Source organism: Sceloporus occidentalis, unplaced genomic scaffold (assembly GCF_023333645.1).
Source record: "Sceloporus occidentalis isolate IW3139 unplaced genomic scaffold, rSceOcc1.0.p SCAF_2, whole genome shotgun sequence".
NCBI lineage: Eukaryota > Metazoa > Chordata > Lepidosauria > Squamata > Phrynosomatidae > Sceloporus > Sceloporus occidentalis.
The window spans coordinates 38,992,068-39,005,293 of NW_028316982.1; the positions used below are offsets into that span (position 1 = coordinate 38,992,068).

A 13,226-nucleotide genomic window follows, 5' to 3' on the forward strand; every position below is an offset into this window, starting at 1 on the left:
CAGAAATGGGGAAAAAGAGTAGGCTTTCCAGTATTTAAGGGTGGGGCTGCCTTGCTGTTATGGCACTGATAGATCCTTTAATTTTGGCATGATGTAATCTTCTACACAGATAGTATATAGCCCAGGAATTAAGTTTACAGTTTAATATTTCAATGCTCTCTCAAGAACAAAAATAGTTCTCCTTTCTTCTTACTAAAATGGAACTATGATAGGACAAGATTGTATATTGTATTGCATAGCTGCAACACATCCCCAACAAGTGATTTGCAAGGCAGATCCTGTGGAATCTAGCTTCAGATTTTTTTGTTCTGTCAGCTGAAACTTCAAGGAGATCATCTTAATTGCTCTGAGAATACACCTTCCTTGTAATGTTTACAAGTGTGTGTATCTTTGATTTGGCATTCCATTTAAGTCAGATCTAATAAAACGCAGGCCATAGTTTTGTGTTTTTATGAAGCATTCATATATGCGAGATTGAGTTCGTATGAAGCTATTATGTCTCTGTGATTGTGTCTGTTTTAGGTGGTGCATGATGTCATGGATTGCCTATATATTCAGCCCATTTTTAAGCATTTAGCCTCAGTTTATAAAAAACTACTACTGTGCTGAAATAGGTAGCTGCAATTCTGTTCTCTTGTATAGTATTGATTTCTCAAAACGTTTAAAGCAGTGAGAGCAATCTCAGTCCTTTGGGATAATGATATAATCTTTAGTTTGATTCAGATTATTGACCTGTTATAAGATTCTGATTAACCATGGTTAGAAAGCATATTAGTAACAAAGTTTAGAAACATTGGTACAACTCCCAGATTGCACCAGCCACTGGCCATCTCTGCTGGGGAATTATGGGAACTGTAATCAAAAAGTGAATTTTTTCAAGCTTTAGACAAAAGAAAATAAATTTCTTCTTTAATATAACAATAATTTTTTCTTTAATACAACAACTTGACATACTATTTCACTAACTTTTTAGTGCTTAGGACATTATTTTTTTCCTTTGATCTTATCTTTAGGGTGTACCTTGAAAATGTAAGTTGAACAATGAGAAAAGATAGGAAGACAAGTATGTCCCCAGTGATAGGCAAATACCTTCTCTCAGTCAAGAACACAAGTCTGTTTTTAATGTTTACCAGGAAAATATCATCTCTCTCTCTCTCTCTCTCTCTCTCTCTCACACACACACACACACACACACACACAGAGTTACAGTGAAGTGAATAGTAGGAAGTTCTCTTATAGCCAGTCTGAATGGTATGGAAAAAGAGGAGATTGACCAGGAGAATATCCTAGCAGCAGATTGTCTCTGTGATAATGAAGTTGTCTTGTGTGCAAGCTGTTCACACCAACCATTTTCTGACAATACATAATTTGTGGTTTCTTTCTTTCTTTCTTTCTTTCTTTCTTTCCTTCCTTCCAATGGTTTATATGAACAAAAGTGCCATTCATAATGGGCCAAGCAAATGTAGTAAAACATGATCATAGCTGGGAATTGCTACACACTATGGATCTATGTCAAGAATGTTAATGATTTGCTTATGAATAAGTGAACCCATATTATGGTGAAACAATCTCTGACAGAATTGCTGAATGGACAATTTCAAATGAATTGAAATAATTCCTGAACTAAATAAGCTGTATTGGTTATATATGGATATGTTTAAACCTAGTTGCAGTATAAGTTTATGCATTTATATATGTGCATGGTAGTTTTAATTCAGTGTGTCCAAATTAAGTTGCTGTTGCTCACATATAAAATATGGGTTTTCTGTCTTTATTTTTCTCTCAAACCATGGGGAATAATTACAGTTGTCTACTCTGATATAATAGAGATGTCAAGAACTGTGTTAAAAATCAGGTATTAAGATTATTATTATTATTATTATTATTATTATTATTTTAAAAAGCCAAGGATAGATTTGGCCAATAAAAGCTGCATACCATAGTCATGCTGAAGGTGTCTGTTGGTGAAGTTTTTGAAGATTATTAACTATAAGTGATCATAAACTTTCAAAAAGATTATGAACTGTAAATCTCATTAAAACAATTTGGAAGTCTTCCAGGACAAATTTTTTCTTTTCTGCATCAGGGAGCTGTAGCTGTGTGAGCCAACAAGCAATCAGGGCTGTACATTCCAGGAAATTGGTAATTTCAGTAATATATGCAGCAGCAGGGACAAAAACAACACACTTAAAAAAAACTGCCACAATTCTATTAGGTGGTCATAATCATGAAATGTACCAAAGCTGTGACTCCCTCCATGGCCATTGAAGAATACTGTGATGCTTCAAAGATTTTTCCAACTCTCTTCTTAATACATGCTTTTCTCTTGGTGTGACACAGTTACCTATAACCTTTGAATCAAGGTACAGTTCAACACGTGGCTGATCTGTAAACACAGTTCTCATACTTGCTAAGCTGAGTGTTCCTGTACTATGTCAAGATATGCATGGCTTTCAACTATGTTTACTGGCATGCTATCTAAATACCATTTTTTGAAGCCTAGATTAGGATAGGAGGTAAGGATATTAGATGCAGGGACAGTGCTCTGAAGTAAATTAGCCAACTCTGAAATACCTCTTTCAGTGCCAAAGACGAGACATTCTGGAGCCAGTTTTAATACATTCAATATATTTGAACAGTCCAGCAACTGGAGACATCAGACTGCCCCAGATAGTATACTCACAGTACTGAGAACTTAATTTTAAATGTGCTGGAGTAAATGGAAGTCTGTCCATTGATTTGTCTGGCCTTTTGACATGAGTTCAGTAATATTACTTACGTGTGGTAGTAGGGAAATATGCATGAGTTTGTTATTGCCTTAGCAACCCTCCAAGACTGTGAAATAAGTAGCAGCTGCTACCAGAAACTCATTTGATAAAGTTTCATAAAAGAATGTAAACATGGCTTTGCTGGATCACAGTAAAGGTCCATTCACAGGTGAACATGCTCCTTCTCAGCCAGATAAATTCCCCTGGGAAACTTGGAAGCAGCTCATGTTCTATATTTAAAATTGTATAGCTTTTAATATGCTCCACATCAATTTAGTTAGGCTTACATATCTCAAGTTACCCCCAGGTTCTTTCTTTGAAGTGTGGCATTATTGGGGTTATGATCCATTCCTAAAGTTGTCAGGATTCTGTTTCCATATATGATTTATTTAACTCTGTTCACCATGTGTAGACACATATGAAGTGCTGTTGTTTAGTTCCAGCTACTTCGTTGCACTCCATTTGATTCCATGTTGCCCCTCACCATGATTTTCCATTTCCCTCACTAAAATGTTTATCAGCATACTGTATCCATTGAGTATGCTTTGACCCAGGTGTGCTTTCAAGGTGTTCTCACCCACTAAACCATGAGTGGACATCTGTGGACAAAGTAAGTGCCATTTCCCCCACTACCCTGTAGGGCTGCACTTGCATATTCTGGCATGCTGGAAGTGACATACCATCACTTCCAGGCACTGTTTTGGCTGATTTTTTTCTCTTAGGGTTTTAAAGTGGTGGTTGAGAGACACAAGCCATCACATTTGTGGGTTAATGTTGAGGCTTTGGCCCGACTTTGGGGTGGAAAAGTGTCCAAAACTCTCCCCTAAAATGTTTGTGGGGAGATCTGGGGGCTTTTTTTTTTGGGGGGGGCTTCATTTTGCCCATCCCTACCCTAAGCTATAGATACTGTAACACTCCATTGTGGACCCCCCACACCTGAGAATTCCTGTCTTGTGTAAGTGGGTGCCAGTTTAAAACATTTTAATACTACTAATAATATAATTTAATAATAATATAATTTATTTATATTCTGCCTTTTCCCGGAGGAATCAAGGTGTATTACAGCAAAAGCTATAATAAATACAAATAACAATAAAATCACAATTCAAAATCACAATATAAATGATGCAGGGAGAATCATGTCCCTAGCCTAATATCCACCACTGCTGGCAAGTGATGTTATGAGGACAAGTGAGAGGGTAAAGTTTATGGGCTCCGCTAAATAAAGGAGTCCATATTGTAACAATGATATGCCACAGCCTCCCTTCACTACCACCATGTCACTGGTGCCTCTGTCAGAGGCACACCTTCCCTGAAATAGCTGGGTTGGAATGGTGTTCCTGGGCACAAAAGTCTGTGAGCTGGCTTTTAAAGGTGCCTCTCTCACAGGCATGCCTCCCCTCAAACAGCTGTGCTGTCGTGCTTTCAATGGTAATAACCTATTCAAGGCAGCTTCCAATCAAACAATAAAAATAGTTACACTGAAAATTCATCAGTTTTTTTAAAAAAACAATTACAGCTAAAACAATCAGCTTTGTGATATATCAAAAATATAATTAAGAAGTGGGGCTCTTTTGACGTTCCCCTTCTGCCCAGTGCGTCTATATGTGTCTGTCTTTGGCTACAGTTCTGTGTGGTTCAGCATAATGTAGTCGTTCCACATGCAGACCTATGCTAAACGTAAAGGTTTCCCCTTTGACAAGGTTGTCAAGTTGTGTTCAACAATGGGGGGGGGGGGGCAGTGCTTATCTCTGTTACTAAGCCAAAGAGCCAGCAATGTCATAGATAGCTCCATAATCATGTGGCCAGCATGATTGCACAAAATGCTGTTACCTTCCCACCAAAGTGGTACCTATTTATCTCCTTGCACTTTTACATGCTTTCAAAGTGCGAGGTTGGCAGAAACTGGAGCTAGTGATGGGAGTTCACTCTGTCATGTGGCACTTGGGTCTCAAACTGCTGACCTGCTGATCTTGCAGTTGTCAGTCAGTGTCTTAACTGCTGAGCCACCGCATCTCCAGATGTATTGTAGACTGAGTCATACACTTCTCCCCAGACTTACTGTACAGCCTCTGAAGCTGTATAAACTCTTCATACCAGATTTAGGCAGTTGTTTGTACTATGTGACTCAGACCTTTGCCATGAACAACTTTCTTAATGTATCCTTGAATTGAATCAGTATCTTGTTGTAGTTTGAGTGTTTGACTAGGATTCTGAGAGACCAGGGTTCAAAACTCTACTCAGCAGTGGAAATCCTGTTTATTATAACCACAGATATAGAAGTACTCAGTATTTTCCACAAACGAAAAGATTGGGAGGCTGAGAAATATTGTACCATGTGTCATGTAAATAGTCTTCAGAGCTGTGAGGCTCTTTGCACTCCATTTAGGAAAATGAAATTATTTCATTTACAGAACAAATGTCACAAAAATAATTTCAGTGGTTGCACTCAGAAGACATGTACATATGTGGAGAGAGGAGTGTGCAAGCAAGTGCGGATTCACTTTTTAAAAAATTGCTGCATTTTAAGTAGTGAATTCACAATTTCATAGGATACAGACAAAAGTTGAACTGTGACAGAACCACTGTACAGTGCACTCTTGCTTTATGCAGGGATCTGTTCCGCCCCCCCCCCCCCATGTAAAGCAAATAGCGCGTGTGCTCGAGCCCCATTGACAATAATAGGGTTTGTGCATGTGGTGTGGTGCGGTGTGCATGCCACATGCGCATGCGCATGCGCCATCTTATTTCCCTTGTGCGGATTTCAGCATAAGCTGAAAGCCGTATAAAAGGCGCCTGCATATGACGTAGGCGCACTGTATTCTGTTGGTTTGAGAATTAGAACTCTAGGAGATCAGGATTTGAATTTCTCCTTGGCCATTGAAACTCACTTTGGGCAAGGTTTAGTGGAAGACAATGGCAAATCTCCTCTGAATAAATCTTTCCAAGAAAACCCTATGATGGGGCCAAAATAAGGCAGAATTGACTTAAAGACACATAACAATAATAACATACCCTTTTGTTATGGTCCTGTAATTATTTCCGACTCCAAACAGTTCAGTTGGGGTAAAATAACTATTTACACACGTGAAGGGGCGTGCGGCTTCTTTGGGTCCCCTTTCCTTTTTCAGCCTGATCTGGATGGGACTCCTTGAGGCCAACATTTATCTAAAGAACCCATCACCACCACCTGATGATTTGGCTCCTCCCTCCTTAGCAATGCACTGGGACATTGCTGATGATTCCTTTAGTACTTTCTTTGCAGAGACTCTTCCCTCTGTCTTTCCACATTTGGTGAAGAACTAGTTCTTGCCGAGCTAAGGAGTGTGAAATAGGCAGCATAAGAATCATAGAATCATATTGTTGGAATCATGGAATCATAGAATCATAGAGTCCAACCCCCTGCCATGCAGGAAGAGTGAGTACTTTTATTGAAAACATTTATTTTAAGTAAGGAAAAGAATATCTCTTACATGAAGAACCATCTTGTTCTTCAGGCACAAATACAGTGTGCCAAGAAAAGCCCCTTGCACACCCCGGAAAAAGTAATGGTGTGGATACCTGTGGCACGTGTGCACTCCACAGAGCACCACAGACACGAGCCCTATTACTTCTAATGGGGCTGCAGCACGCATGGATTTCCCCTTATGCAGAGGGATCTGAAACGGATCCTCGCGTAAGGAGAGGGCCCACTGTATAAGTTACAGAGTAGATTTCAAATCAAGAAAAGAATCAAAATATCCTAATGTGACTGGCTATTACATTCTCCTAATCTCATTCACAGATCAGAAGAGATTGAAGTTCATGGGTTGGCTGAGAGCCTGGACTCAATTGTCCAGCTTTGACCAGCCTTTCCAAATGGAGCGCTGCTCCAGATGTTCCTTTATTTAAGCCTCTATGACCTGTTTAGGGAGAAAGTGAGACAAAGGGACAAAACAGATGGGCAGGAAAGAGCAGCCAGAGGCTGCTCCCGACCTGATTGCCCCAGGACCACGGCAACCACATACCATGGTCCCAAGGTGCCTGCTGCTGCGGTTCCAAATGCACCGCAGAAAGGAGTGGAAAATATTCACTCCTTTTGGGTCTCCTGAGGCAGCCCTGGTACAACCACAGCACAGCTTCCAACAGCTTTGGGGGCATGTGTCATCTAAATGCCATGCCCCCGGAGTGGCCAGAAGCTGCCTCCTGTCTGCCTATCTGTACTGGGCCAAAAATCTTGTGGTACTTTCAGGCTTTTAAAAAACCTCTCAGAATCATCTCTGATGCTGAGCTTTATTAACATGTAACTCTATCTCCTCCCCATATTTAACCCTTTGTTACCTGGAGAGAAGGCTCTGATAATGAGAGGACTCCTCATTATCGCAAGGGGTATGATTGTTATCATCTGTGCTTGTTGTGAGCATACTCTATTAATTTTGTTCTTAACAAAACTCTTAGCAGAGTTCCTTGCTCTTTTACTTTTCCCATTTTGGTGCCAGGGTTTGGAGGGAATTGTATTTTTATGATTTCTACATTGGGGGAATATATGGATGGCATGTCCCTCTGACCACTGATTGCAGGAAACTAGTTGAAAGTGGAGGAGTCTTCGGATATCTGAAAATTTTAAAGTACTTTTGTGTTATTTTGTTATTTTTATTATGTTGTCTCTGCTGAAGATTTCTATAGGGGGTCCTATAAATGTGCCTGTTCTTCTTAATTGCCTTGATTTAATTTTAATTACTTTGACTTTTCATCCATACTAATCCTTCCAGTTTGAATCTTGGGAAAAATAAAAGAAGACGGCATTAACAATTAAGCAGTCTATCTCTGGCAAGCCCATTTTATGAATCCCTGCAGATATTTGGGCAGGGCTAGCTACATACATAAAGATCAGAATGAGCCCAGAATATTAATAAAAGATGGAGAGATAACCGAGAGTTGAGGAAAGTTCACCACTCATTGGGCAGTAAATTTTGAATTGTATTTATTACAGGAAATACCAATTTAGTTGATTTTTTTTAAAGTTACCGTATATACTTGACTATAAGTCAACCTCATGTATAAGTCGAGGTCAACTTTTGGAGGCAAAAGTATGGATTTTGGTATGCCCCGTGGATAAGTTGGGGACCAAAATTCCCAAGGCAGCCAGGCTGCAGACAAGCTACAGGGCAATCACTCGCCCTGCCCAATCCCTCCGTAGCGGGGCTGAGCGATCGCCTCACCCAGCATCTCCCCAGCTAGGCTCTCTCCTTGGGGAAAAAGCCTGGCGACAGAGAGGCTTCTGGGAGAGCGATCACCCTGCCCAACATCTCCCCAGCCAGGCTCTCTCCCTGGGGAAAAAGCCCGGCTGGGGAGAAGGTCGGGTCAATTACCCATGGACCCGTGTATAAGTCGATCCAGGTTTTTTGAGTCGACCTAAATTTCTTCACTTATACGCGAGTATATACGGTAAAATTCATGGAATAAAATGTAACTTCCTTACAGTTCTAGAAGCTTATTGGAAAATCAGATCCTCAGGCAAAATAGGAGTGAAATTTCTAGTGTGCCTGTAAATCTGAAGAGTGACTGGCCAGAACTACTTGCTCTAGGAAGTAAAGCAGAGTTTGCACTCTTTTTGTGTTCATTTTCTACAGACATCTTATGTTTTCAAGTATATAACAGCCTACCACTCTGTCAGATTAGTTCATTTCTATGTGGCAAAGGTGGCAAATTTTTCATTCAGGTTCTTTTGACTCTATTTTGTCAAAGTCATGTCTCTGCAAAGTATTATGAAATCTTCATTGCTAAGAACTTTTCATGCCATTTACAAATAAAGTCTGCATGGGACATTTATACCTACATGAATTAAAAAAGAAGACCTGTAAAAGTTGCAGTTTGTCAACATATATTTAATGTCCATCCAAATGTGAATATTTTGGTGCTATTTCGTTTTTGTTTTTCCAATGGAAAGTACACACTATGTATTCAAATATATATTCCAGTAAAAGTAATGTAGTTAAGATAGACCTCCCCGTATATACTCTTGTATAAGTCGACCTCATGTATAAGACGAGGAAAGGTTTTCAGGGTCAAAATCCTGGATTTTGCTATGACCTGTGTCAAGTTTAAAACTTAGGGGGCTATAAGAAAGGATGGAGAGGGAAATACCATTTCTGTCCTTCCTTCTCTGTACCTCTCCCAACCGATTCCCGGGTGCTGGAGGAGAGGTTTTAACATCGGATTGAGAAAGAAGCAAATGGATTTAAATGGAGAGTTGTTTCCATAGGAAGCCAGGTCTTGCAAAATGGACTGGAGACATGGTTTTAAACTGAGAGGGTTTTTTTAAAATAGGAAGCCAGGTCTTGCAAAAGGCAGCAAGAGAGAAGCAAGTGGATGTGAATGGAGAGGTTTTTCCATGGGAAGCCAGTTCTTGCAAAAGGAAGCAGAAAGAGAAGCAAGTGGATTTAAAGCTCTGTTTAAATATTTGAAGGGATGTCATATTGAGGAGGGAGCAAACTTGTTTTCTACTGCTCCAGAGAACAGGACCCAGAACAATGGATGCAAGCTACAGAAAAGAGATTCCACCTCAACATTAGGAGGAACTTCCTGACAGTAAGGGCTGTTCGACATTGGAACAAACTCCCTTGGAGTGTGGTGGAGTCTCCTTCCTTGGAGGTCTTTAAACGGAGGCTGGATCGCCATCTGTCAGGGATGCTTTGATTTGGATTTCCTGCATGGCAGGGGGTTGGACTGGATGGCCCTTGTGGTTTCTTCCAACTTTGTGATTCTATGACTGTGTGAAGTAAGCCAAACTGAGAAAATGACTGCTCCAATGGTCACCAAAGTTTGATTTTAACTTCAGTAGGGCCTTCCAAGTTCCAATATAACACTTAACTATTAATTCCAATTTACAGATACTTGCTTCTAGGATTTTGTGTTCTCTAAGGAAACCTCAAGGCAATAAAATATGCTTTGTTTTTATGTTTTAATGACATCAAGAAACTAGAGTTCAGAGAGAATGATTTTCAGATTCTTTTCAGGGTTTAAAGTCTGTAGTACTTATTATGTGATATTAAATGTGAATGTAGGGATATGCTTTTATTATGTAGCTGTTAAGTTGTGTGTAACCAAGGATCTGTATTATTCCATTACTTATTATTTTTAGATTAAAACATGAATTGTCCTTAAGAAGGGATGTGGAATATCCCAGTTCCCTTTCTATATTATTTTTGTTTAAGAAATTCAATCTGGAAAGTTTAGTTTCTAAATTGGAAATCCACAGAGATATTCAAGTTACAAGAAGTCTAACAAAACCTGAATGTTTGTATTCAAAGAAAGGTGTTCCCAAAAATGTATAACATCTTAATGGAAATCTTATGTTAAGATAAAAGTAAAAAGAAATTGATAGTGGATTTGAACAAAGGTTTCACTATATAAAATGGAACTTCATTAGTAAAATTATGGCAGTTTTTCATCCAATTAAATGCTATTGCACTCTTTCAAGATTAAAGAGTATGTTTCATAATGTAACAGGCAACTCTTTGAGGTACTATGCAGAATTTATGCTTCCGTAATGCTAGTGTGGGAACTAGGGAAGGGGTGTAAATATGGAAATCGCAATGGAGAGAGGTTCTGCAATGGACCCATTTCTCTTGTTAAATAATTATCAAAGGCCCAGTTAGAAGAAATGTATAAACCATTTTCTCAATTTATTATAACATGACCGCCAGAATGAGTGTTGCAATGTATTGGAAAAACAAGTTTGAAATGAAGATTTAATGTAGCCTGCCAATTAGTAAAATGTTGCTTAAAATAATGTTTTTATTAGATCAACATTTAGCTGTCTGAATCTGTAAAATCTGAGTTACTCTTTAATATTACACTATAATAAGGATGTTGAACTAAACTTGGAAGTAGTTTGCTAGTTTATTTTTACTGACCTATTTTGAAATTATTTACAATTCTTTTATGAGTTGAATTGTACTGTGTTTATACTGTAATTCACTGTGGGAATACCAGAATCTTCAAAGGCAACCAAGGAATATATTAAATAAAGAAATGGAGTGCAAGATTGTAGTCGGGTTATTAGAAATGCAGGACCTATCTTTTGCAGAAACAAGGGCCTTCCACTTGCATGAGAGCAGGTTTGGATCCAAGCATACATGATTCACAATGCCCTATATATGTTTATAGCTTGGTCAGGCTCTTAATGAAATCTTGTGCAAAGAAAGATACCATGCCTCCTTGCACAAGTGGTTTGCCTAGTCCATTGAAGCTATTTCCTCTTTCATTAGGTTGAAAGGGCAATTGATTTTTTTTGAGGCCGGCAGGTGAATGCTGGAAGAAGCTCTCCTGGCTGTGTGACTGCTGTTGCTGTTTCATCTGTATGTAGCTGGATGCCTCCATCAGAACTAAAGATCCAGCATAAATATGCAGGCAGGATTTTTCACTATGCAGTGTTATCTTGGTGCCTGCCTTCCTTCTTCATTGGATTTATATGCTGACTTTCTAAGAGATTCCTTCCTGCCTTCCTGCCTTCCTGCCTGCCTGCCTGCCAATTTCAGTCAGCCCTTCATACCCATGGGATATTTATCCACAGATTCAACCATCTACGGATTGAAAATATTCCAAAAATATGTAAATTCCAAAAGAGCAAACCTTGATTTTGCCATTTTTTAATGCGGGACACCATTGTACAATGTCACTGTATGCCATGGCACTTGAGCATCCACGGATTTTGGTATCGGGGGTAGTGGTGGAGTCTGGAACCAAACCCCAGTGGATACCAAGTGCCCACTTACTGTATTTTTAGCAATTAAAAATGATAGAGAAGAGTGTAGCTTTCTGATCTCCCTATCTGTCTTGTGGGTTTGAAATTGTCTGTTTTCATTCCTTTCTGTGTCGCTACACAAATTGTCAGACAGAAATATCGACTTTCATTTTGACTTGAATTCAGATGTAACAACAAAAAAAATTGTCTTTCTGTTTTTATTTTTGTTTAGCACTTTCAGACCATGTTGAAGACTAAGCTAAATGTTTTAACTCTTCGGAAGGAACCTCTTCCGACAGTAATCTTCCATGAACCAGAAGCTATTGAGCTATGTACCACAACTCCATTAATGAAGACCCGAGCGCATGCTGGATGCAAGGTATGTAACAATGCATAAACTAATCTACCTGTCTGCTATGAAAATGAAGAGGCAAAGTGGAGTGTGTGTGTCTATCTGAGGAAATCCCAAATAATTGAATCTGTAGAAGATGAAATTAAAACTTTTTACATACTGTATATACTCATGTATAAGTCGATAAATTCAGGTTAAAAAATTGCCCCCAAAAACCTGAGTCGACTTATCCATGGGTCAAGTACTGTACTTTAACTCATATAAATATATATATATATATATATATATATCAACCAACCAACCAACCAACCAACCAACCCCTGGTGAAAAGAAGCGTTTAATTTGCCCTGGAAGCATTTGTCCCCCTTCTCTCATCCATCTAGCCTTTAGTATGAGTACAAATAGTTATGCCTGCTGGAATTTTGTAAGTTCTTTGGCATTGTTTTCCTTTGCTTTATCCTTTACATCTTTCATTACATCCCACTAAGTTTTAACCTTGAGTTATCCATGGGTCATATCAAAATCCATAATTTTGGCCCCCAAACTTGCCCTTGACTTATATATGGTGGCGCAGTGGTTAAATGCCTGTACTGCAGCCATTCACTCAAAACCACAAGGTTGCGAGTTCAAGACCAGCAAAAGGGCCCAAGCTCGACTCAGGCTTGTATCCTTCCGAGGTCGCTAAAATGAGTACCCAGACTGTTGGGGGCAAATTAGCTTACTTGCTAATTAGCTTACTTGCTGTTCACTGCTATGATCTTTGGAATAGCGGTATATAAGTAAAACAAATTATTAAAATTATTATTATATATGAGATCGGCTTATAGTCAAGTATATATGGTACATGAGTATGAATAACAATATTATCAATATCAATAGCAAGTATATTTATATACTGCTTACCAATGTACTAAGCAGTTTACAAAGTGTAAGCTAATTGCCCCCAACAAGCTGGGTACTCATTTTAGTGACCTCAGAAGGATGCCAGGCTGAATTGACCTAGAGCCCCTGGCTGGTATTGAACTCACAACCTTGTGGTCTGTGAGTGTGTGGCTGCAGTATGGGCATTTAACCACTGTACAACCAGGGCTCCTATTGGGAATGTATTAGTGCATGTAAGCTCTATGGTGTTTTTAGTTACTCACCTTACATAATAAAGTTGCAAAAGAGTCTTCTGCCTAAGCACCCAGAGACCTGCTGGTGATTGAATAGAAAATAGTGTCATATTTGGACTTCTTAGTGTGACTCTATATAAGGCTGATTCTTGTTCTAATTTTTAGAAAATATTTCCTTGCTATTGCCCATCTAAACAAAATTTCAGATGATGGTCTGCATTCTGCCCACAGATATGGAAAAGCATATTCACCTTTCAGAACTT

At 39.0% G+C, this 13,226-nt stretch overlaps 1 protein-coding gene across 3 annotated transcripts in view; it reads left to right on the forward strand.

Moving 5' to 3' along the window:
- The window catches only part of PID1 (phosphotyrosine interaction domain containing 1), a 138,615-nt gene that overhangs the window by 42,809 nt on the left and 82,580 nt on the right, over positions 1 to 13,226 (forward strand). For all 3 annotated transcript variants that reach the window (XM_089509157.1, XM_089509156.1, XM_089509158.1), the window contains exon 2: positions 11,729 to 11,875. In XM_089509157.1, coding sequence (XP_089365283.1) covers positions 11,741 to 11,875 — 135 coding nt within the window. In that variant the 5' untranslated portion in view covers positions 11,729 to 11,740. The remainder of the gene's footprint in view (positions 1 to 11,728; positions 11,876 to 13,226) is intronic.